Source organism: Loxodonta africana, chromosome 6, assembly GCF_030014295.1.
Source record: "Loxodonta africana isolate mLoxAfr1 chromosome 6, mLoxAfr1.hap2, whole genome shotgun sequence".
Taxonomy (NCBI): Eukaryota; Metazoa; Chordata; class Mammalia; order Proboscidea; family Elephantidae; genus Loxodonta; species Loxodonta africana.
This window is the reverse complement of record NC_087347.1, coordinates 81,717,658-81,741,998: the sequence shown is the minus strand read 5'-3', so window position 1 is coordinate 81,741,998 and position 24,341 is coordinate 81,717,658. Positions and strand designations below refer to the sequence as shown.

General features: G+C 35.4%; 1 protein-coding gene across 1 annotated transcript in view; it reads right to left on the bottom strand.

Annotated features, from left to right (window-relative positions):
• Positions 1-11,582: 11,582 nt before the first annotated feature.
• LOC100674781 (sodium channel protein type 3 subunit alpha) overlaps positions 11,583-24,341 on the bottom strand; it is an 88,132-nt gene continuing 75,373 nt past the window's right edge. Inside the window, exons 20-26 of the mRNA XM_064287047.1 lie at positions 22,067-22,189; positions 19,542-19,814; positions 18,323-18,376; positions 17,366-17,503; positions 16,173-16,277; positions 14,118-14,388; positions 11,583-13,240 (exon numbers count right to left, since the gene is read on the bottom strand). Coding sequence (XP_064143117.1) covers positions 12,045-13,240; positions 14,118-14,388; positions 16,173-16,277; positions 17,366-17,503; positions 18,323-18,376; positions 19,542-19,814; positions 22,067-22,189 — 2,160 coding nt within the window. The 3' untranslated portion in view covers positions 11,583-12,044. The remainder of the gene's footprint in view (positions 13,241-14,117; positions 14,389-16,172; positions 16,278-17,365; positions 17,504-18,322; positions 18,377-19,541; positions 19,815-22,066; positions 22,190-24,341) is intronic.

The following is a 24,341-nucleotide window of genomic DNA, read 5'->3' as shown; positions in this document are numbered from 1 at the left end:
ACACTGTTTACAATAGCAAAAAGATGGAAGCAACCAAGGTGCCCATCAGCAGATGAATGGATAAATAAATTATGGTGTATTCACACAATGGAATACTATGCATTGATAAAGAACAGTGGTGAGTCTGTGAAACGTTTCATAACATGGAGGAATCTGGAAGGCATTATGCTGAGTGAAATTAGTCAGTTGCAAAAGGGCAAATATTGTATAAGACCACTATTATAAGAAATGAAGAAATAGTTTAAATAGAGAAGAAAATATTCTTTGATGGTTACAAGAGGGGGGAGGTAGGGAGGTTGGGATAGGGGTAGTCACTAATTAAATAGTAGATAAGAATTACTTTAGGTTATGGGAAAACAACACAGAATACAGGCGAGGTCAGCACAGCTGGACTAAATGAAAAGCAAAGAAGTTTCTGGAATAAACTGAATGCTTTGAAGGCCAGCATAGCAGGGGTGGGGGTTTGGGGAACATGGTTTCAGGCAACATTGAAGTCATTTGGCATAATAAAATCTATTAAGAAAACAATCTGCATCCCACCTTGGAGAGAGGTGTCTGGGGTCTTAAACGCTAGCAAGTGGCCATCTAAGATGCATCAATTGGTCTCAACCCACCTGGATCAAAGGAGAATGAAGAACACCAAGGACACAAGGTAATTATGAGCCCAAGAGACAGAAAGGGCCGTATAAACCAGAGACTACATCAGCCTGAGACCAGAAGAGCTAGGTGGTGCCCGGCTACAACCGATGACTGCTCTGACAAGGAACACAACAGAGAACCCCTTAGGGAGCAGGAGAGTAGTGGGATGGACACCCCAAATTCTCATAAAAGGAGCAGACTTAATGGTCTGACCGAGACTAGAAGGACCCTTGTGGTCATGGCCCCCAGACCTTCTTTTGGCCCAGGACAGGAGCCATTCCCAAAGCCAACTTTTCAGACAGGGATTGGACTAGACAATGGGTTGGAGAGGGATGCTGGTGAGGAGTGAGCTTCTTGGATCAAGCAGACACTTGAGACTATGTTGGCATCTCCTGCCTGGAGGGGAGATGAGAGGGTAGACGGGGTCAGAAGTTGGCGAAATGGACACGAAAAGAGAGTAGAGGGAGGGAGCAGGCTGTCTCATTAGGGGGAGAGCAACTGGGAGTATGTAGCAAGGTGTATGTGGGTTTTTGTGTGAGAGACTGACTTGATTTGTAAACTTTCACTTAAAAAAAAAAAAAACTTTCACTTAAAGCACAATAAAAATTAAAAAAAATAATAATTGCCATTTGAAAATATCTATAATTTGCCAAACACAGATTATCCTATTTAATTCCTCCACAGATCCTACTAAATATTATTTTTATTTTACTGATGAGAAAATTAAGGCTCAGAGAGATGAAGTAACTAGCTTAGGGCCACATAGTAATCAACCCAGGGATGGGAATTCAAGCCCAGGTGTATTTAAAAACACAATTCCTTTACTCATTCTTTAGATTGTAAAGGAAGCACAGACATCTGAACTTAAAAAATGGTGATTTCAAAATATCTTGAAAAAGATTTTACATACTGTTCCTGATGTATTTTTCAATATAAATCAATTATATTGAAGCAATAAATACATGTGATTTCCTTTATCACTGAGATGTAGTTATTATGTAACCATTTTATTTACTTGAATGGTTGTCATGCAAGTTTTCTTCTAATGATGATAGATTAAATAATTATAAATTCATGATATAAAAAATTTAGATTGTGTGCTAAATAAAATATTGTTTTGCTTTTTTGTACATCTGGCAACATCTACTGAAATAAACTTTATTCTATCAAATGACCTAAGGAAAGAAGTTAATATACGTATTTCCCTAAAAGTGCCGAGGAAAATATTGATTCTACAAAGTTGAACTTTTTTTTTTTTTAAATAAATAATTCTTAAGGGTAGAAACCAAAAAACAAAACCCATTGCCATCAAATCGATTCTGACTCATAGTGACCCTATAGGACAGAGTAGAACTGCCCCATAGGGTTTCCGAGGAGTAGCCGGTGGGTTCAAACTGCTGTCCTTTTGGCTGACAGCTGAGCTGTTGACCACTGTATTTATAAATAAATTCTTTGCTGCCATATTTTTGGGGCATTTTCAAAATTTGTATATTAAGAGTGGATCACAATGATATCCTTGTTTTTACCGTGTCAAAATGCTAGATAATATTAGCACACATATACTTTTTCAAACAGAACAAACTGTTGATATTTAGTTTTTATGAGTGTATTAACTCAGTGAGCTTGTTTTTTGAGCGGTTGTGGTGTGGAGAAGCCCTGGAGCAGGAAGCAATAACTGCACAGCTCTGCTCAAGGCGAAGTAAGGCATGGTGGTGGTGCAACTGGGAGAGCCTGGCTGAAGCCCTCTGTGAAAGCTGGTGGAAGTGGCTAAAGCAGAGGTGGGGCCAAGGAGACTTGGCGTGATGCACACACACTGTCCTGACACTCGAGTGGTTTCTCATCTATTTAGTTCTATTGGTACATTTGATCTATGTCCCTATGTTAATACCTTGCTGTCTTAATTTTTATAACTTTATGATAAATCTTGATATCGGCTGGTCAAGCCCTCTCAACTTGCTCTTTATTTCAAGACTTTTTTGGTTGTTCTTGTCATTTCACATTTACATATACAGTTCTTGAAAATCTCTGTTGAAATTCTGAATGGAATGTCAGAGACTTGATCAGCTAAGGAAGAATTAACATCATTACAATATTGGTTCTTCCTATCCAGGAATAAAATATTTATGTTGTGAGAAACAGTGCTTCTTGGGACTCCTGTGCTTCTACACGTCTTGCTAGGTGGGCCCAGAATACAAGCACCTGACCACTCTTTTCCCAATCCATTTCTCGGGGTTTGGTTGCAGAGAGAAACCTGAGGGCTGTCTCTCTGGGACAAAGATCAGGCTTGTTTAATATTTGCTATAAAAATGCAGGTTCCCCAAGGTCCGTGTTACTCAGCTGTGATATGATCCCACTGCATGTGCAGCATCCATCTGAGCCATTACATCACCTTGGTGGAACTCGAGAGCAAGGAGAACCAAGGAAAATATGCTGATGCTCATATTGCTTGGTGTGTTATGAGTAATAACAGCTTTGTCGCTGAGCCAGGAGTATTACAGCTTATGCCAGCATTCATGAAGCAGCAACGGGCTAGATTTTTAGCTTGTATGTAGGGTAAAATTAAATCTAAGACTCCAAAATGTATTTCCACAGGTTTAATCAATTTATCCATAAAGATTTAGTACATTATTGTTATATTTACATATTCTAATTTTTTGTTGCTGGTGTACAGATATGTACATGATTTTTATATGTTCATTTTTTATCCAGTAACTTTGAAAACTGTTGTTAGTTTTAACAATTCTTTTGCAGGTTTTATTGGATTTTCTGTATAGATAATCATCATTTGCAAATAAAGACCATTAGAAAAAAATTTTTTTTGGCCTTATTATGATGTAAGATTCTGGTACAAAGTTTATCGAAAGCTATGAAACAGATGCCCTTGTTTTTTTCCTGATTTTAAAGGGAGCATTTTAAAACGATGATTGTTGAAGGTGTCTTCTTAGATAACCTTTAGCAGGTTGAAGCACTTCCCTTCAGTTTCTAGTTTTCCTAATCTTTTTTTTTGTTTGTTGTTGTTATGAATATTGAATTTTATCATAATGCTTTTTTTATTTCATGAGGTTATTGTAATTTTTAAAAAATAAATTAATGTAGTTAATAGAATGATGTTGTTGTTCGGTGCCATCAATTTGGTTCCAACTCATAGTGACCCTATGTACCACAGAACGAAACACCGCCAGGTCCTGTGACATCCTTAAAGTTGGTGCTATGCTTGAGCCCATTGTTATAGCCACTGTGTCAGTCCATCTTGTTGAGGGTCTTCCTCTTTTCCCCTGACCCTGTACTCTGCCAAGCATGATGTCCTTCTCCAGTGACTGATCCTTCCTGACAACGTGTCCAAAGTACGTAAGACGCAGCCTTGCTATCCTTGCTTCTTAGGAGCAGTCTGGTTGTACTTCTTCCAAGACAGATTTGTTTTTTCTTTTGGCACTCCATGGTATATTCAATATTCTTCGCCAACACCACAGTTCAAAGGCGTTGGTGCTTCTTCGGTCTTCCTTGTTCATTGTCCATCTTTCACATGCATATGATGCAATTGAAAATACCATGGCTTGAGTCAGGTGCACCTATGTATTCAAGGTGATACCCCTGCTTTTCAACATTTTAAAGAGGTCCTTTGCAGCAGTTTTGCTCAATGCAATGCGTCTTTTGATTTCTTGACTATTGCTTCCATGGGTGTTGATTGTGGATCCAAGTAAAATGAAATCCTTGACAACTTCAATCTTTCACCATTTATCATGATGTGGCTTATTGGTCCATTTGCGAAGATTTTTGTTTTCATTATGTTGAGCTTTAATCCATACTGAAGGCTGTGGTCTTTGATCTTCATCAGTAAGTGCTTCAAGTCCTCTTCACTTTCAGCAAGCAAGGTTGTATCATTTGCATAACACAGGTTGTTAATAAGTCTTCCTCCAATCCTGCTGCCCTATTCTTCTTCCTATAGTCCAGCTTCTCAGATTATTTGCTCAGCATACAGATTGAATAGGTGTGGTGAAAGGATACAACCCTGACAAACACCTTTCCTGACTTTAAACCACTCAGTATCCCCTTGCTCTGTCCAAACAGCTGCCTCTTTATCTATGTACAGGTTCCTCATGAGCACAATTAAGTGTTCTGGAATTCCCATTCTTCATAATGTTATTCATAATTTGTTATCCACGCAGTTGAATGCCTTTGCATAGCCAATAAAGCACAGGTAAACATCCTTCTGGTACTCTCTGCTTTCAGTTAGGATCCATCTGACACCAGCAATGATACCTCTGGTTAGACATCCTCTTCTGAATCTGGCCTGAATTTCTGGCAGTTCCCTGTCGATATACTGCTGCAGCCGCTTTTGAATGATCATCAGCAAAATTTTGCTTGCGTGTGATATTAATGATATTGCTTGATAATTTTCGCATTCAGTTGGATCACCTTTCTTGGGAATAGGCATAAATATGGATCTTTTCCAGTCAGTTGGCCAGATATTGTCTTCCAAATTTCTTGGCATAGACAAGTGAGCGCTTCCAGCACTGCATCCATTTGTTGAAACATTTCAATCCCTGGAGCCTTATTTTTCATCAGTGCCTTCAGTGTAGTTTGGACTTCTTCCTTCAGTACTATCGATCCTTGATCATATGCTACCTCTTGAAATGGTTGAACATTGACTAGTTCTTTTTGGTATAATGACTGTATGAATAGAACGATAGATTTCAAATATTAACACTTTGGTGCATCTTATAGGGCATACCCAGTTTGGTCATGATGCTTTACTTCTTTTTCCCCCTTGTGAAATAACTATTTTTTTAAATGATCAATTTAGGTCATACTGTCTTTTATTTATTTTTCTAACAAGGTTTATTTAGATATAATTCATACATACTATAATTTACCCATTTAAAGTGTATGATCCTATGTTTTTTAGTATACTCACAGGGTTGTTCACCCATGACCTTAATTAATTTCAGGATATTTTATCCCTCCTAAAGTAAAACTTGTACCCGTTAGCAGTCACTTCCTATTTCATTCCCCAGCTACTAGGCAACCATTAATCTACTCTCTGTCTCTGTGGACTTGTCTGTTCTGGACATTTCATATCATACAATATGTAGTATTTTATGACTGGGTTCTTTCGTGTAGCATAATATTTTCAGGGATAATCCATGTTGTAGCATGTATCATTACTTTATTCCGTTTTATTCTGGTGTGGTTAAAGTGCTTGACTACTAACCAGAAGGTTGGTGGTTTGTATGCACCAGCTGCTCTGGGAGAGAAAGATGTGGCAGTCTGCTTCCATAAAGATTTACAGCCTTGGAAACCCTATGGGGCAATTCTACTCTGTCCTCCTGGGTTACTGAGCTGGAATTTGATTTGATGGCAATAGGTTTGGCTTTTTTTTCGGTTATGATTTTCTGGAATAATATCGAATGGATTTATCAAATTTTATTTGTCCTTTCATCAGTTAATGGACCTTTGGGTTGTTTCCACTTTTTGGCTATTAAGAACAATGCTGCTATTAACATTCATGCACATATTTTTACATGGACTTATGTTTTCCTTATTCTTTTGTGTATATACCTAGGACTGGAAATACTGGGTCATGTGATAACACTATGTTTAATATTTTTAAAGAACTCTGAAACTTTTTCAAAATGGCCGTACATTTTATATTCTTAACAGCATTATGAGGGTTCCAATTTCTCCACATTCTTTCCACTTGTTATTTATTTTAAATTATGAACACTCTGCTGGATATGAAGTGATATCCCATTCAGGTTTTGATGCACATTTTTCTGTTGATAATGATATTAAACATCTTTTCATGTGCTTATTGGCCATTTGTGTATCCTCTTTGTGGAAATATCTTTTCAAATCCTTTAACCATTTTTTAATTGGGTTATGATGTTAAACTTTATTATTGATAGTATGAATTATTTACATTTTCTGGATATAAGTCCCTTATCAGATATATGATTTGCAAATATTTTCTCCCATTTTAATGAAGTTTGCTTTAACTATTTTTTTCTCACTGTGCTTTTGATGTCATATCTAAGAAACCATTGCTCCTGTTTATTCTTCTAACAGTTTTAAAAGTTTTAGCTCTTACATTTTGGCTTATGATACAGTTTGAGTTTCTTTTTTTGAGTGCAGCTTGAGATAGGGGCTCAACTTCATTCTTTTTATGTGGATGTCCAGTTTTTCCAGCACCATTTGTTGAAAAGACTGTTCTTTCCCTATTGTATTGTCTTGGCATCCTTATCAAAAATAAATTGACCATATATGTAAGGTGTTATTTATAGGCTCTCAATTCTATTGCATTTATCTATATGTATATCCGTGGGCCAATGCATGATTGATTACTAAAGCTGTGTAGTAAGTTTTGAAATTGGCTAGTGTGAGTTCTCCAGCTTCGTTCTTTTTCTCAAAGTAATTTTGGTTAATTTAGGTTCCTTGCATTTCCATATGAATGTTAGGATGAAATTGTCAATTTCTGTAAAGAAACCAGATGGGATTTTGATAAGGATTGTGTTAAATCTCTATATCAGTTTAGGAAGTATTGCCATCTTAACAATATTAAAACTTCTGACCCATGAACATGTGAATGGGGTATCTTTTCATTTATTTAGATCTTAGCTTCTTTCGACAATGTTTTATAGATTTGGTATACGCTTACTCCTAACTTATTGACAGAAGACATGTCAAAACATTGTATAATTGGCAATTCTGGAGAGCGGAGCATAAGTTGTGAAGTGGTCATCAAGGATAGATGATAGTGGGATATATGAGGGGCAGATTATACAGAATTTTGTATGTATGCCACATAGAAAGGAAAACTAATTCTCCGGGTAATGTAGTGCCATCTGTTTAGGTTTCAGATATGTATTTCCGTAAGTCAGCTGGTAAAATGATGACTGGTAGAGGAATTCTGGAGAGAAAAGAAAAATACTGCAGTCAACAGGACACATGTTGTTGTCAGTTGCCATCGAGTCAATTCTGACTCATGACAAACCCATGTATTAAAGAGTAGAACTGCTCCACAGAAGTCATTAACAGCGCATACTTTAATGCACTGAGTCATGAATTCTTTCCTCTATGAAAAGGATACAGTGTTATATATTTTATTACAAGATAAGGAAATAATATACATTTTTGTGTGTAATAAAAACTGTACTCTAGGGAATATGAGACTGAAGCACAATTTCTTAAAGTACTGTAAAGTGTTATTACAAAGAAGAAATAAGTATACTTGTGATTCAAGAAAATTGTACAAATGACTAATGGTTTTTTGGTTTTAATCTCTTCTGTATCAGACATTGTCTTTTAAAATCTGTAACATCATAAAGGTAAAAAACAATAGCGTTTTTTCAGTTTTTTAAAAAGCATTTAGAACTCTGTGGTATAAAATCTTTGATGACAAAAAAATTTTTTAAATGGTTTAAGGTCAAAACCAGAGTCCCTGGATGGGGTAAACAGTTAATGCGTTTGCTGCTAACTGAAAGGTTGGTGGTTTGGGTCCATTCAGAGGAACCTCAAAAGAAAGTCTTGTCAGTCCACTTCCAAAAAATCAGCCATTGAAAACCCTATGGAGCACAGTTCTACTTTGACACTCCTGGGGCTGCCATGATTTGGAATTGAAAGTCAAGACCAAATGTGATTCTGTCTATCTAATGTTATATAAATATTGTTTTTAAAGGTATACTGATAATATATATTTTTCCCATTAAATGTTATCCATTTAAAGGCAGTTATTCACTCTGAATGGGCAATTTTATTTTGAACATAAGATTTTAGAATTATAAGTATCCTGGAGACCACATCCCCAATCCAACATTCCCATTTAATAGAAGAGGACTTTGAGAACCAGAATTTGATTTATCTGATATCATACAGCTAATATGATGTTAGAACTTGAATTAAAAGCTATGTAAATAGGACTCTTGGTTCATCTCTTTTTCCACTACACCAAAATGGTCAGAAAGAACTTTTCTTATGATTACTACTGTGTGGTTTGAAATGGACAAGAATGGTTTTCATGTTATTTTAGTTTCTAGTTATTTGAAGATTAGTAAGCCACATACATTTACATAGACATTTTCTTTTGGCTATGATATTTGACAACCAGAATACCCATTTTTCTCTTCATACAAATCATTTTTCTTTACTAACGTGCAGCCATTTAGTATCATTTATTGGTGAACTTAAATTTCCTTAATTTCATAGAACTGGTGGTGCAGTGGTTAAGTACTCTGCTGCTAACCAAAAAGTTGGCAATTCAAATCCACCAGGTGCTCTGCGGAAGATGGAGCAGTTTGCTTCTGTAAAGATTACAGCTTTGGAAACCCAATGAGGCAGTTCTACTTTGTTATATAGGGTCACTATGAGTAGGAGTCAACTCCATGGCAACGTGTTTTGATTCTATCTATGGCCAATTTAATTGATTATAGAGTTATTCCAAAACAGAAATCTATCATGATAACTAATAATAGAATAATTTTTCTTATGGAAATAGTTACTTCAAAAAATTATTAAATTATATTTGCAACCCCATATTGTAAATGGTATTTATGGAATATCCTTTAATTAGACAGATGTATTTTTAAAATATTCTTTTTGACTAAAGACTTATATGACTATTTTGGAAGATGATCATTTAGATATACTGCATGCCAAGAAATAGATTGCTTGGTTAATGATTATATAATAGGACACATAGAGAGAGTACTACTCTGTGTTTTACGTGTTCTAAATTAACTTGAACAGAAAGAAGTTAATGAATTTTAATTAGTCACCTTATATCATTTATTCTGGGGAAATTATGTAGTGCGTATTTAGATCAAAGTTGTTTTAGAAAGTATGCTTTACACCTTGAGTTTTTTCACTGATAGTTTGGCTTTGATCTGAAATAAAGGGTCCCTAAAAAAAAAAAAAAAAAATTTTTTTTTTTTTAAAGAATGTTAATATAACTTCTCAGTCACTGCATCATCAATACTTTACGTGTGAATAGGAGTCCTTAGAATGTATTTAAACAAATTCTGTAACATTTGCTAGCCCCCAAGAAATTGGGGGATGATACCAATTACGTTCAGAAAAGATTAGAATGCTTAAAGCCAAGGGAATTAGTTGGGACTGATAGGCATTGTGGGCGGCTACTATCACTGCTAGCATTACATTGAAACTGCAAGTTAGAACACGTGGTCTTGATCCTTCGCACACACAAATTTCAAAAAAATGCCTTTAATTCACCTTTATTCTGTATTATCCTTTGATGGATCATGCATTAGTTTGTTATAAAATTAGTATACAAATGTCAAATCAAGTACAGGTTTCACTAATTATATATGTTTTTAAACTGCCAACAATAAAAAAAAGAGGCCAAGAAATTAAATGCAATAAAAAATGAAATATTTATTCTTTTGGCTCAATAATGACGTAGCTCACCATTGCTTTTAGTAATAGCAATTCCCTGCATGCAGTTCATCAGCACACTACAAGTAAATAGTTTTGTAAAAGGAATTAATATAAACTTTTGGTTTGTGCAAAAAACAAAAATTTATATCATGTTAAGTAATTGCATGACTTTGCCACTTTGTTCATGGCTAATAATCTTTTTTTAATAAGGACAGAGCCCACATTATATCTGTAACAGCTTTAGTGCAGCAGGAATTAAAAAAATAAGACTAGTCTGCATAAGCAAATCCTACAAAAGTTAAGTAAAAAAAACAAAACAAAACTTCCATGAATAAAGAGTTATATTTGAGGCCACCATAGTTGGTAGAAAATAATCTAGGTTTAATTTTTGCAAATTTATCTCCTACTGGGTTGGTAGAAAATATATTCAAATAAAGAATTCCACAAAACCTGTTGTCTAACTTTTATTTTAGGAAATTATCCATTGAAAATTGTTATGGATTCAAAAGTTTGGAATTGTGATAAAAAAAAAAAAGCAAAAGCATAAAGTAAAATAAATTGCCATGTCATCAACCTGAAAATAATTTTCTTATGTACAAAATGCTGAGAAATAAAATTGATTATATTTTTACAGTATTTATATTTTAACATGTTTTGAGCATATTTTTTGTAAAATATGAAGTATAGGTTTTAACAGTAGGTAGTATGCAGTGTGTTTTCTTGAAATCTAGAGAGACGCCATATGAAGTCAAGTTGAATTAAAAATGCTAAAGTTCTTGAATAACTTCAAACTATTCTGCTTGACATAGTAGACAGAGCTGGTTGACCATTTGAATTCACTCTACCACCAACATGTGACTTCTTCTAACCAAGACTTGTGAAGAATGGATTGAGTAAAGTAGAGCAGCATAGGCAATATTAACATGCATTAGTGATAGCCTTCAAACTATTTATGTTTGATGAATGGTACAGGATACATCCCTGTTGGAAGCTCGCAAAAGACACATACACTGTGGTACATATTTGATTTAATAGAAGTTGTTTATCGGGCTATAAATAGATTTGCCCAAACATGCACCACAGGATAAAATAACTATTTACATAACAGAGGGTGTTTAATTGACATAAAATTGTCAGCTTTGCTGAGAGCAGAAAGTGGCAAAGCAATACTGTGGCAGAAGTGGAACAACTATTCTGAAGCAATACTTTAAATACTTTTCCAGAACAGATTTATTAAATTACTCTTTTGGAAAGCATTTAACCAAAATTAAATATAGAGCTCTGGAACTTAGAATAAAATTTGCACTTGCTGAAACAGAATACTTTGCATAAAAATAATCCTTTAAAAATTAGAGGAGACTTTACAGGCACATAACTGTTCAGATATAAACAAACATAACAGACTAAAACACTTCCAGAATTAGAGCTGTCTAGAAAATGAAGTACCTGAAACTGTGTTGGTATTAGAATTTTTTTTTCTGATTATAAACAAAAATTTCATTGCTCAGGCAAAACCCTTTTGTCTGATTATTTGAGAGACTTGTGGAGTAGGAATACAGGGTTCTTATACACTTTCCCCAATTTAAACCTCATTTACAAAAATAATAACAGTGTCATGGACAACCTATGAATTAGGGATGAGGAAAATCCACTAGAACAAATTTTGTAAAAATATGGAAGTTAAAAATAGAGTGGATGCAAGTACTGTACTAAAGGTGTTTCGTGTAGTTACAATTATCACCTTGCACAACTATCCCTACAGTCTAGATAGCTATTGAGTTTCTCCTCAGCAGTGTCAGCTGGTAATGAAAACAGCAACCTCTTGTCAATGTTGATGCCCTGTCTCACAGAGTTGCAGTGACAGAGAAGCCACTGTCTTGTTGTAGGCACTGACCATTAGTATTTGTTAAAACAGTCAGTTTGGCATAGATCTCCTCTGGGAGTCCAGTTGACACATATACTTTACCTTCATAGGCTGTAAACAATTGATCACAAAGATAATTCTTTGTTTCTTTTTACTTTTGATTTTCCCTGACCTCTTTTCCTTTGCTTTCTTTTTCTGGTTTGTCTTTCTCATATTTTTCTTTGTCTGGCTTTGTTACACTATCATAGGAAGGAGGAGAGGTGGTAGAAGAACTTCCATCTGTTTTTTCTGGGGTGGAATTCCCATTCAATTTGTCAATAATCATGTCTTCTTTTATAGGTAAGTTAATTCTCCCTTTGATTTCCTCTTTCTTGTATTTACTTGAGAACTTTTTTAACCTTTGCTTTAAAAGGTAACATCTGAAATTACGCTGAATGATAGCAGCAGACACCTCCTCTTGTTTGCGTTTCAGAGTGGTTGTAATGGGCTCATAAGAGACTTTGGAGGGATTCGATGCCATGAATCGATCTTCCATCTGTATTCGAAGGGCGTCCATTTCTCCACTCTCACCCAAAACACGCTTTGTAAAAGCAAATAAAATGTCGAGGCAGTGGATTCGGTCACCGCTGACCATGGGCAGATCCATGGCAATGAGCTGGACTTTGTTTGGTTTTGCTATGAGAAGAGGAGGATCCAGGGCAGCCGCAAAATCAGAGAGCTTGGAGAATTCGATAAACTGGGTGGCATCAGGATCAAACTTCTCCCAAACCTCGTAGAACATCTCAAAGTCATCCTCACTCAGGGGCTCTGCACTTTCTTCAGTAGCAACACTGAAGTTCTCCAGGATGACAGCGATGTACATGTTCACCACAACCAGGAATGATATGATGATGTAGCTGACAAAGAAGAAAATCCCCACAGATGGGTTACCACAGTCTCCCTTAACTGAACTTCCAGGATGAATTGCGTCAGGGTCGCAGTCGGGTGGTGCACTATTGAGAATAGGTGCCAACAATCCATCCCATCCAGCAGAGGTGGTAATTTGGAACAGGCAGATCATGCTGTTGCCAAACGTCTCAAAGTTGAACATGTCATCAATTCCAGCTTCCTTTTTAACATAAGCAAAGTTGGACATTCCAAAGATGGCGTAGATGAACATGACCAGGAAGAGCAGGAGGCCAATGTTAAACAACGCAGGGAGGGACATCATCAAAGCAAAGAGCAGCGTGCGGATCCCCTTTGCTCCTTTGATCAGACGCAGGATTCGGCCAATCCTGGCAAGACGGATCACTCGGAACAGGGTAGGGGACACAAAATATTTTTCTATAAGCTCGGCCAGAAACATACCTGTGGAAAAATAGAGGAAACAGCTAAACAGTGAATATCTTAAGCTTATATGAATGCTTTATTTTCTCAAGGCCAATGGAATAAACAAATTTGTTACTGAACATACACACTTTAATGGTAGAACACAGCAGAGTAAAAGACTTTACTAAATTTTTGAATATACTCCCTAATATTAGCAGTTTGAGTTTTATTCAGTGATTCTATATACCAATAGGAGGTCTTACAAAATCCAACAAATTAGGTCTCAGACAGTGGAATGACAATTTAAGATTATATACACCCAATCACTATGATTAGTTATCCTCACACTTAAAATGTGCCAATTACCAAGATTATTTCTGAAGTCTCTGAATATATTGTTATCTATTTTTCAATGATATTTCTTTACTTAGAGGAAAATGTGCAATGTTCGACATGAAATTAACACTGAAGTTCTTAAGTCTATGGTACTATTATTCACTTCCTCATATTTTTTCCTAGGAAATCTCACCTCTTCTTTCAAAACCTAGCACAGATATCATCATTCTCACCTCTGGAAGCCTTCTTATCTCCCCTTCTTGTGGTACTAATTATAATGAGTTTTTTTAAAAAGATATCTATCTCTTCCCCTAGCCTGGGACTTTGTTTAGGGCTAGGAGAGTGTCAAATGTCTAATTTCCTATTCATCCATTCCCCATGCCCAGTATTTCTGGCCTAGTTTCTGTCTACTAAATTTTGGCAGTAAACCCAGGTTTTGGGGGTTTTATTCCAACATGTTAATACTAAACTTCAGATCTACACAGATGATGATCCTCAGGCCTAACTTCCAGGAGGCTGTCAGGCCTTGGGGAAGTTGTTCCCCTACGACTACACCTCTTAGTAAGTAAATCATTCTTACCTACAATGGAGAGAATCACCACCACAAAATCAAAGATGTTCCAGCCTATGGTGAAGTAGTAGTATCTGAGGGAGATGAGCTTTAGCACAAATTCTCCAGTGAACAGGATAATGAACACGAGGTTGATCCGGGACAAAACGAGGGTCATGTATTTGCTCTGGTCATCGGTTTCCACCATCATGGTGACCATGTTGAGGCAGATGAGGATCATGATGCTGATATCAAAGACTTGTCTAGTTACAAAATCAAAGACCATTCCTTGGAATTTATTCTACAAGGAGAGAGAAGCAGGAGAGAAAAGGTTAATAATATTTATATTTCATAAATAATGATCCAGTAATATTACAAAAGTCCTTCCACATCTGGCCACAAGATAAGCATCCTCCTTTCATTACCACAGACATTCATTTTAACAAAAAAGGAAAAAAAAAAAACAACACATGATAAGAACAGAACAAATTTGATTCATTTAGGTCCTGTGGGAAGAGAAAGTTAAATAAGACAAATTGGTAGCAACTGGTTGATAATATGTATAGGCTTTGCATGACTTGGAAACCCTGTGATGTAAAGGTTGAGCATTTGGCTGCTAACCAAAAGGTCAACAGTTCGAATCCACCAGCTGCTCCTTGGAAACCTCATGGTGCAGTTCTTCTCTGTCCTATAGGGCCGCAATGAGTCAGAATCGACTTGACGGCCAAGGGGTTTTTTGGGTTTGCATGATTTTAATGACTATGTATATTTTTAAAAATGAAGATTTCCAAAGTAGGTTTATATAGACGAACTTTTAGAATGGGTGAATACCCCAATTCACCAAATATTTTAGAAATTTGGTTTATCCCTTATTTACATCTTTCCCTCCAGATATGTTGGTCCTTTTTCTGTTTCATTCTACCTCTTCTAATTCTGTGTGCCTATGTCTTTGTTAATTTATGTATTTCTCTTCTCATCTCTCCTCCTTAACCTATGCTTTAGCAAAAATACATGATGTTGTTTTAAAAAATTTCTTTGTTTTATCTTAGAACCTCATGCTTTTAATTATTCCTATGTCCATATGACTATTGAATAGTTATTAAAGAAAGACATTTTTAATAATTTAGTGTAAAATAAAATTTTATTGGCTTATCAAAAACCAAACTTGAACTGACCACCTTTTTTTCTATTAACTATAATATTTAAGTGATCTTCAGAACATTTCGTGTACCAGTCTCAGCCCCCGCCCACCCACACACCGTAGCTGCAGCCATTCTTAAAAATATGGTAAAGTGAAGTCAGTCATAGGAGCTCTAAGATTTCAAATCCAGTTATGGCAATTAGAGGCTTTGTAATTTTGTGTAAGATACTCACCTTCTTTGGGCCTCAGTTTCCTTATTCCTTACCTATCTCAGAGGATAGATGAGTAAGAGTACAGCTTAGTGAACATAATATGTCATTAACATTATTATGAAGCTCTACAGAGTATACACTCTGAATAAGTGTTTTTCTTTTATAGTGTATTTGGTGAACCAATAAACTATTTTGATAACACCCTTTTCCTTTCTAAAACATTTAGGGATATTTTTTAGTCATAAGAGTGAACAAAACAAATAGGGAGACCATGGAGATGGCATGGGGAGGTTGGAAACTTCCATCTGTTTAAAACTGAGCACCATATAACAAGATGAGAGGAACAGGAGTCAGATGTGTTGTTGGCAGCAGTAGGCTGCAGTAAAAGTGTGAAGCCTCTTTGCAAGTAGTTACTGGGAAACCAGGGTTAGAGGTTTTCAATATCAAACCATAAAGAAAAATGAAAGTAGGCTTTTAATTTAAATTAATCCTCTTTTATCTGTCTCTTTTAAGCTTCAGGCACGTTTGTTTCATATTGTAGATATTTCATATTACCTCCTTTTTAAGAATTTGTTAATCTTTGTTGAGGGTAATGTTGTAAATTGTGTTACACAATATGAACTTTACAATTAGGAATCTGTATTGGTGATATCACCTAATACATTTTGATTCATAGCATTGCCCACACGGAAATATGGCTTTGGAATGTTAGAGAAGATGAGTAATTCTTACTGCTGGCCGAGGTATGGGTTTCTGAGGTTTCTTGGATCCAAGTTTCTTCATTGCATTGTAATATTTTTTCTGTTCCTCTGTCATAAAGATGTCTTGACCTCCAAAGTAAAAACATTGTATAAAACTGGTTACAATCCCAATGTGTTACAATAGTACATTTATAAAAATATTTATGAGTTTTTACCTTTTATATTTTCTCCATTTTAAATTGGTATTAACCTGCTTCATATAGATTTATTCTACTTTTCCTGTTTATGTGAAATTCCAAATACTTAACATTATGCAAGATCCATAATCAAGTCTCAATAGCACAGGATCTTAGTTTAATTTTTCTATGGCTAGAAGGAGGCTCAAGAGTCTCAAATACATTTTCATGAATCAAATAATGTTTTCTTCATTCATTTCACTGTTGACAATTTTGTTTTTTTATTTAGCAGTTTTTGAGAAGTTCCTGTATGCTAGACCATGTGCTGGCTATCAGAATTACATAGAAGTATAAGACAAGACATAGTGTCTTGACCCTAAGTGGGTTACAAAACTAAAACCAGAGGTGGAAAGTGCATAGAGGTATGCTTAAAAAAAAAAAAATTGCACTGCTGAGGCAAAAGTAAATTTAGCAACTCAGAGATGGGCTTTACAGAGGAAGGCACATTGAACTAGGCCTTAAAGGACACTTAAGGGTTTACTAGGAAAAGCATTCCAGGAAGACAAAACATCACAAGGAAAGTCATAAGTACAAGAGCATAGCTTGTTGAGGAAAGGGTTGAACATTTAATGTAATTGGACACTAGGGTGCATAACAGGTGATGATGGTGGTGGTGGGTGGGTGGATGGTGACGGGGAGTATGGAAGTACATGCAGAGAGTGAGGTGTGGCAGAAGATGAAGCTGGAAAACAGAGTGAAGATAAATCTTGAAAATTGCTGTAAGCTGAGTTATAAAGCATTGGATATTTTGAAGCAGTGGTCACATTTATATGTCAGAAGGAATACTACAGCAGCTCTGCAGAAGACGAACCTGGAGAGAAGCCAAAGTAGTACATGGAACCCACTGTAGCTAAGTTGACCATGCAGTTAGCTGAAAAATAATGTAAAAATGATCTAAGTCTGCCCTGACTACAACTACCCAGGATATTTAGTTGCATAACAGAGAAAACCTCAGAATGGAGAAAGGTGAGAGCTGAGGAATACTTATCTTCTTTTTCTGTTGGTTGAAGTTATCGATGATGACACCAATGAATAGATTCAGAGTGAAGAATGACCCAAAGATGATAAAGATGACAAAGTATAAATACATGTACAGATTTTCTTCATATACAGGCTGCAGTTTAACCTAAATAATATTGAAAATATTAAAAAATACTTTAAAATAACAATACTTTGGGTCACATAACAATTTGGTAAGTATTGTTACTTAATGTAAGAACTACTTTTGCCTTGCCTTGGAAAATCTGCAAAAACTATTCTTTTTTCAAGCTAGCATATTCTGGTATAATGAAGGTTTACATTTTATGATCTTGAATCTGTTTTCCCATTGTGCCTTACCAGTAACATATTCTTCAGAGTATATAACAATATATAAACAGGGCAAAACATTTTGAGCCTGTTAGTCTTTTTTTTTCTTTTTATAATATTTTAAATTTGAATTTGGAAATGCTGGCTTTTGGTAACAGAACATCAACTTCTAAGAGGGAAATTCAGCATAAACAGGTATGTTCTGAGTAATTATTTCTAGTTTCAAAATCAGGTTTTCCCAAAACTTGCTTGCTTTTCTGTATCATGATATTCTTAGAAGCTACTTCACAGACTTAGGCTTGTCATACTCTCTAAGGACAGGGAGAGACAAGTTACTCCCCAACTGAGCATCTTTTTTACTCTGAAGAGTTTCATCTATGGTGCCAATGTGATGTCTTCTGATCCATGGATATCCAGCTAGATATGCTTCCATATTAAACATATGTTGTATATTAGACATACATTAACTAAAATATCATCCAAATTGAAGTGTATTGGCTGAAAAGGATAATTTCTATATGCAGTGGTAAATATCTAACTTCATCTGGTATAAAATTCTGGGTCTGTCAGTTAAATTATCGCAAATACTCACCATGGCAGTTCTAGTAGCTATCAATAGTATTTGAATGATACTTACATCTCGTGAATCAACAGCTGCATACATAATATCCATCCAGCCTTTAAATGTGGCCTACAAATAACATACATTTGAATTCAGCATAAAAACCTCATACAAAAATACAGCACTTTACCAGATGAAAATCTGATAGTGTTATTACAAATAGTTTTTTTGTACAGTATTTTGAAATTTTGTGTTTAGAGTCAAGAATTTTATTTCCTTTGTTTCTCTTAGAAGGTACTCCATTCATTCTACACTAAAATTTAATACTCATTGGTAGACGAAAGGCTTGATTCCTGAAACTCCCATCTTAGTCTCAAACCTCTTTCATTCTGAAAGAAACTTTTATGATTCAAAATCTATGGTTTTGTTTAAACACAACTCAATTAGGTCAAAATTATTTAACATTACACATTTTACAATCTAGCACATAAGATATGAATTTACACACATAGTAGAGTCACACTGCTTAGACATTGGCACTATAAATTATCTGGCTAATGATTCATATATTTAATCCATGAATACAGTATTTACATTGTTATTTTAATATGTAAAATTGTTCCTTTGGCAATGATTGCTTCAGATAACTAAAAACGACAATAGTGTTGATTAAACAACAACAACAAAAAACAATGCTGTTGAGTCGATTACAACTCATAGTGACCCTATAGGACAGGGTAGAACTGCCCTGTAGAGTTTCCAAGGAGTGTCTGGTGGATTTGAACTGCTGACCCTTTGGTTAGCAGCCATAGCACTTAACCACTACGCCACCAAGGCACAATAATATAACACAAATCAAACAAACAAGCAAAACAGGAAGCAGTAAAATCACATTCAATACATGCTAAAAGCTTAACACTGGGGAAATGCATTCTAAAATTACTATGCGAACATCTTTATAGTCAAGGCAAAGTAATATAAGCATTGCCAAAAACTGGGTGGTGCAAACAGTGTGTTTGGTTGCTAAATAAAAGGTTGGAGGTTCAAGTCTACCCAGAGGCATCCCAGAAAAAAGACTGGACAATATACTTCCAAAAACTCAGCCATTGAAGACCCTTTGGAGCACAGTTCTACTCTGACACACATGAAGTCACTAGGAGTCAGAATCAACTCTATGGCAACTGTTTTTTCAATTGTTGTCAAATATTAATCATTCAAATAAAGAAGGTCTGAGAAATAATCTTGCTTGAAATATTTTGAAAAAGTTTTCAGAATGTATACAGTAGCCACTTACCACTTGAAGCAATGCAAGATAGCCAGCACCAACATTATCAAAGTTCACTTTCACATTTTTCCACCGAGCTTGCTTGCCAAGAGCCTGACAATCGCTCAAATTGTTGACCTCACTAACTTCAAACATGTCACCCGTAGTCGTGTTAACACAGTGGTAAAACTTGCCAGCAAACAGATTCACACCCATGATGCTGAAGATCAGCCAGAAGATGAGACAAACTAACAGCACGTTCATGATAGATGGGATTGCTCCAACAAGAGCATTCACAACCACCTACAAGAGGAAATGAGAATGAGGCAGTTTACAGATCATTAAGATGGAAATCATTCCTTACATTTATTAGTACTAAAATGAGTTTGAACAAAGTTAAATAAAAATCTAGGTGGAAAAGTTTCTTCTGATATTTTCTAGTACACATTTGGTAAGGGACAACAAACAGTGACACAACTAAAGAGCTAAAGGATTTATGGAAAGCAAAATAAGCCAAAGTGTGAAAAGAGAGAAACAAAAACCTGATAGAGTAAGATGGAGTCAGAAAATGTTTGTATGCTAGGGGAAAAAAGAAAGAAAGATTCATTAAATACCAACAGAAGAAATGATCATCACTTAAGCAATATATTTTAATTTTAATGGATAATTATTTGAAAAACTCATCAACCAAATCCTTTACAAATAAAGTATCAGAAATGCCTTAAATATGTATCCTCAGATTAAGCTAATTTTTTATGATATGAGGACTAGGATTAGGAATTTACAAGGTTCCCCCCATCCCAATTTTGGTAAATCCCAATAAAAAACTATATTAGGAAATGAAGTTGAATTTTTCTTTGAACATGAAAGTGTTGACTATGTTCCCATTATTATTTCACTGTGTCTTAAATATTCATTTGGGATACATGTTACTTTATCAACCCCAGGCTGACCCATTACATGAAGAGGAAATTCATTCACTTTTTCTTTTATGAAGTTCAGAAGAGATTAAGATGTATTTTGAAATTGCTAGGAGGTGGAAACCATCTTTTCATATCTAATTGAATCTAATATTAGACTATTTTGTTAGGTGATTATATTAAATGAAGCTATTGTTTTAAAATACTGTGAACATTTTAGAAATTGGTACCAAGGAATTTTAAATTGACATGCCAAAACCTGAAATTCAAATTGGAAACATTTCCTATGCTACTTTAATTTTTTAAATTAAGTTGCATATATTATACTTGCTGGTTTTTTATTCCAACTTAAATTTGTATAAAATGACATGTTCTCATTGTTAAACAAACGCGTGATGCATTGTACCATATTTCACAGTGAGAATGTAAATTCTACCAATCAACTGAATTAAAAACACAAAATTTAAATATTTTCATATTAGAAAAAATTTATAAATATTTAATTTTATTCAATCTCCGTCTCCTCGCAAAAAACTATAAATATGAAATAGTGCAACTAGATAAAGGCTTAATATAAGTAATTGTAAAAGATTGGTGTGAAAAAAACTTGAGATTGTGTAATAGCTTTCATGGATTTTATTTTGTAACTTTGTCTAGCAAGTAGCAATGGAAATAAAATTATAATGTAAAAGGCAAAAATGTTCTTACAATGCTCCTGGAAAGTTTGGAGAGTGGTTTCATTTACTTTGGTGAATGAAATTTAAAATGAAGGCTGAAGTGTTTTTATTGCCCCAAACAAACCACCTCTCAACATAAAGGCCCTGTGGCCTAGAAGGAATTCAATATCTATGTGCATGAGCAAGCTGGATTAAATAAAGCTGGCCTCTGCGCTAAACAGTATTTTGAGAGGCTTGGCAAGTGGGTTTGAAGCTATATAAATGAGTATTTTGTTTAGACACATAAAATATACACTAAGGAAGAGCACTGAAGAGGAAAATACAAGCAGTATGGAAAAAGTGAGCCTCATTCAGAATGCTCAGTCCAAAGAGAGATAGACCTACAAAACAAATCTTAGAGTTTGCCTGAAATGCCTAGGTAATTATCTTAATCCCCTACTTTGCTTAGAATCACCCAAAATTATTAAAGGCTACAATTTAAAGCTCTTTTCTTGTACAACTATTTGTATTACTGATATTAATTCAAGAAGTAAGGCATACACACACACAAAAACCTACTTTTCATTCATTACCAATAATTTTCAAGGAATCAAAATGTCTACTGAAAGGAAGAAAAAAAAAAAAAATCCTAGGATGAATTTCAGTAGAACAGTCATTCAAAAGCATGTAGGCAATTAAAAGACTTACTGGCAGCACATGGCTTTCAGATGCTGTGGAAACATCTTTGAACTCTGATCTGAAGACTTGGATTCTAGTCCTGGTTCTCCCAAAATAATTTTGGAGGGCCTCTTAAAATAAACCTGAGTTCCTAAGCTTAGATGATCTCAAAGATGCCCAGTCTGAAATTCTATAATTCTATGAAATAAGTATCAGAAAATTATAACACCCCTCTGCCTCCAAATCATTACCTACGTGTATTTTTTAACATGAATTACTGGAATGCTTTTATTTATCTTACCCTCATGCCTTCAAATCGGGATAAGGCTCTTAGAGGTCTTAAAGCTCGTAGTGTCCGGAGGGATTTGATGGCACCAAGCTCTGAGTAGCCAAGAGCGTTGGCTACTAAGCTAACCAAAGAAACCTACGAAATAATAATAAAAAAAACAAACATTAATCATTACCACCAAGAAATAAACTGTTTACCAAAGGCATAGGATGTGGTATCTGTTCTTCAGTGCCGATCAAGTAATCTGCTGTCCCAGCAACCTTCATCTTCCATATAGAGGGATTATCTTGCCTTGCTAGCCTTGTCTCATACTATTGCTTTCCCTACCAGTGAAACCAGAGTCCCTTCTGGTTTTTTAGTAAACATTTATGAAGCCCTCCGTTTAGATACATAGGGTCGCTATGAGTTGGAATCGACTCGATGGCAACGGGTTTTTGGTCCATTTAGATATTTTGCCCTATGGGGGCCCATTTCAACCTGCGTATATACCATCAATGATTCAGGATTTGGTTCACAGGCCAGCTCCTCCATGGAGCTGTGTTTAGTATCATTGACTAGAAGTAATGTTTCTTTCCAGAATTTACATAGTATCTTGGTTATGTCTACTGGAGACATTTACTTTACAGTGCCGTCAGGTTAGATTATCTTATCTACTCATCCATGTCACATAAACTTTTTATAGGCTTGGATAAAACATTCCCCTATTAACATGAAATGAAATGCCTAATGCTGTCTGGTTGAATGTATATTAGTCAATATGTGTTGGATAAATAAGGGAAAAGTTTTACCTGGAAAAATGTTTTACCAGACCATGTTGGAGTTTCATAATAAGTAAGAGATTTTTATCCGAACTACAGAACTTATGATTTGGAATACAGTATATCTAATTCAGGGTTTTCATACTTTTTTGATATTTATACATATGCTAATATTATTTACATATATGAATGATTAAAGAAGACATGTCTTTTGGGGAGGCTTTATTTCCTTTGATTTTCTTTCAGTATAATAACACTGATTGAGCATTTACTATATGATAGGCTGTCTCCAAAGTTTTCCCTATGTATGAATTCTAAGAAGTAGGTATTATTACTGGCTCTTTTTCACTGGTGAGAAGAAAAAGCATACAGCTAATAAGAGGTAGAGGTGAGGCTTGAACCCAAAAGATCAGACTTTGAAACCATACTTTAGCCACCATGCTATACCTGCTCTTAATCTCTATGTTATACTTATTTAATCTCCTTTAGTAGTGGTTCTTGCTGGATTGAGCATAATCATGTAGTCTCACAGTTAGTGGTCTTGAAGTGTTAGGAATCAAAGTATGTTACTACTACTACTACTACCAGCAATAATTCTAGCTTCATTATTGAGGATGCCAATATGCCAAGAATAAATATCAAGATCCAAGGCAGGAACCACTAGGTTCTAAAAGCTGCTGGCAATTCAGAATACATCCTAGGATCAGGAAGTGTCCCTATTCTGCTTTTGTTCATCTCAACAGATCAGCGAATGGAGATCCTAAGGAGTCCCTGAGCAAGCAGGAAGAGAGATTCAGAATGGCAAAGATCAAGCTACATCTGCAGCTTGTGCTATCTGCAAAGTGGAAATCACTTGTGGGCAAAAAATATTTTACAATGGTTGAACTTTTTACTGGAGTATGTTTTGGGCACATTAGCACTTTAGGATAATTTAGAGCCAAAGTTGATGTGATGATAAATGCTCTGATGAATTTTCCCAGGGTTGCCATTCATGTTAACTCCATAAAAACCAGAAGAATTCTCAAATTCTTCCAATAAATTATGATTATGTTTTTACTTCATTTTGTGGCCAACAGCATTTATAGTGTAGTGGTTTTTATATGAAGATAGTACATTTTTGACCCTTGCATAGGAAGAAGAATCATTATACTGAATCAGAACAAGTGGTCCATCTAGCACAATATTCTGGCAGACAGAGGCATGGGTTGAATTCTCTCCCATGATTCCAACCTGAATTACCATACTTACTGTCTCTATCTCTCCATCTACCATTCTTTTCACAACCTTGCCAATCAGGATTTTAGCCCTGTCACTTCCTTGAGCCGTCTTCATCCATGAAACTAGTGACCTCCATCCTGCCACATCCAATAGTCAGTTCTTTGTACTTATATATTACTTGACCTTGCTGCAATTTTTAACAAAGTTGACCACCAGTACGTTGGAGGGGAAGAGGGAGGAAGACGACCTTCTCTGGGCTTTGTTACTAAGTAGTTGTGCTATCTTAGGAAAATTATTTAAACTGAGGCTTC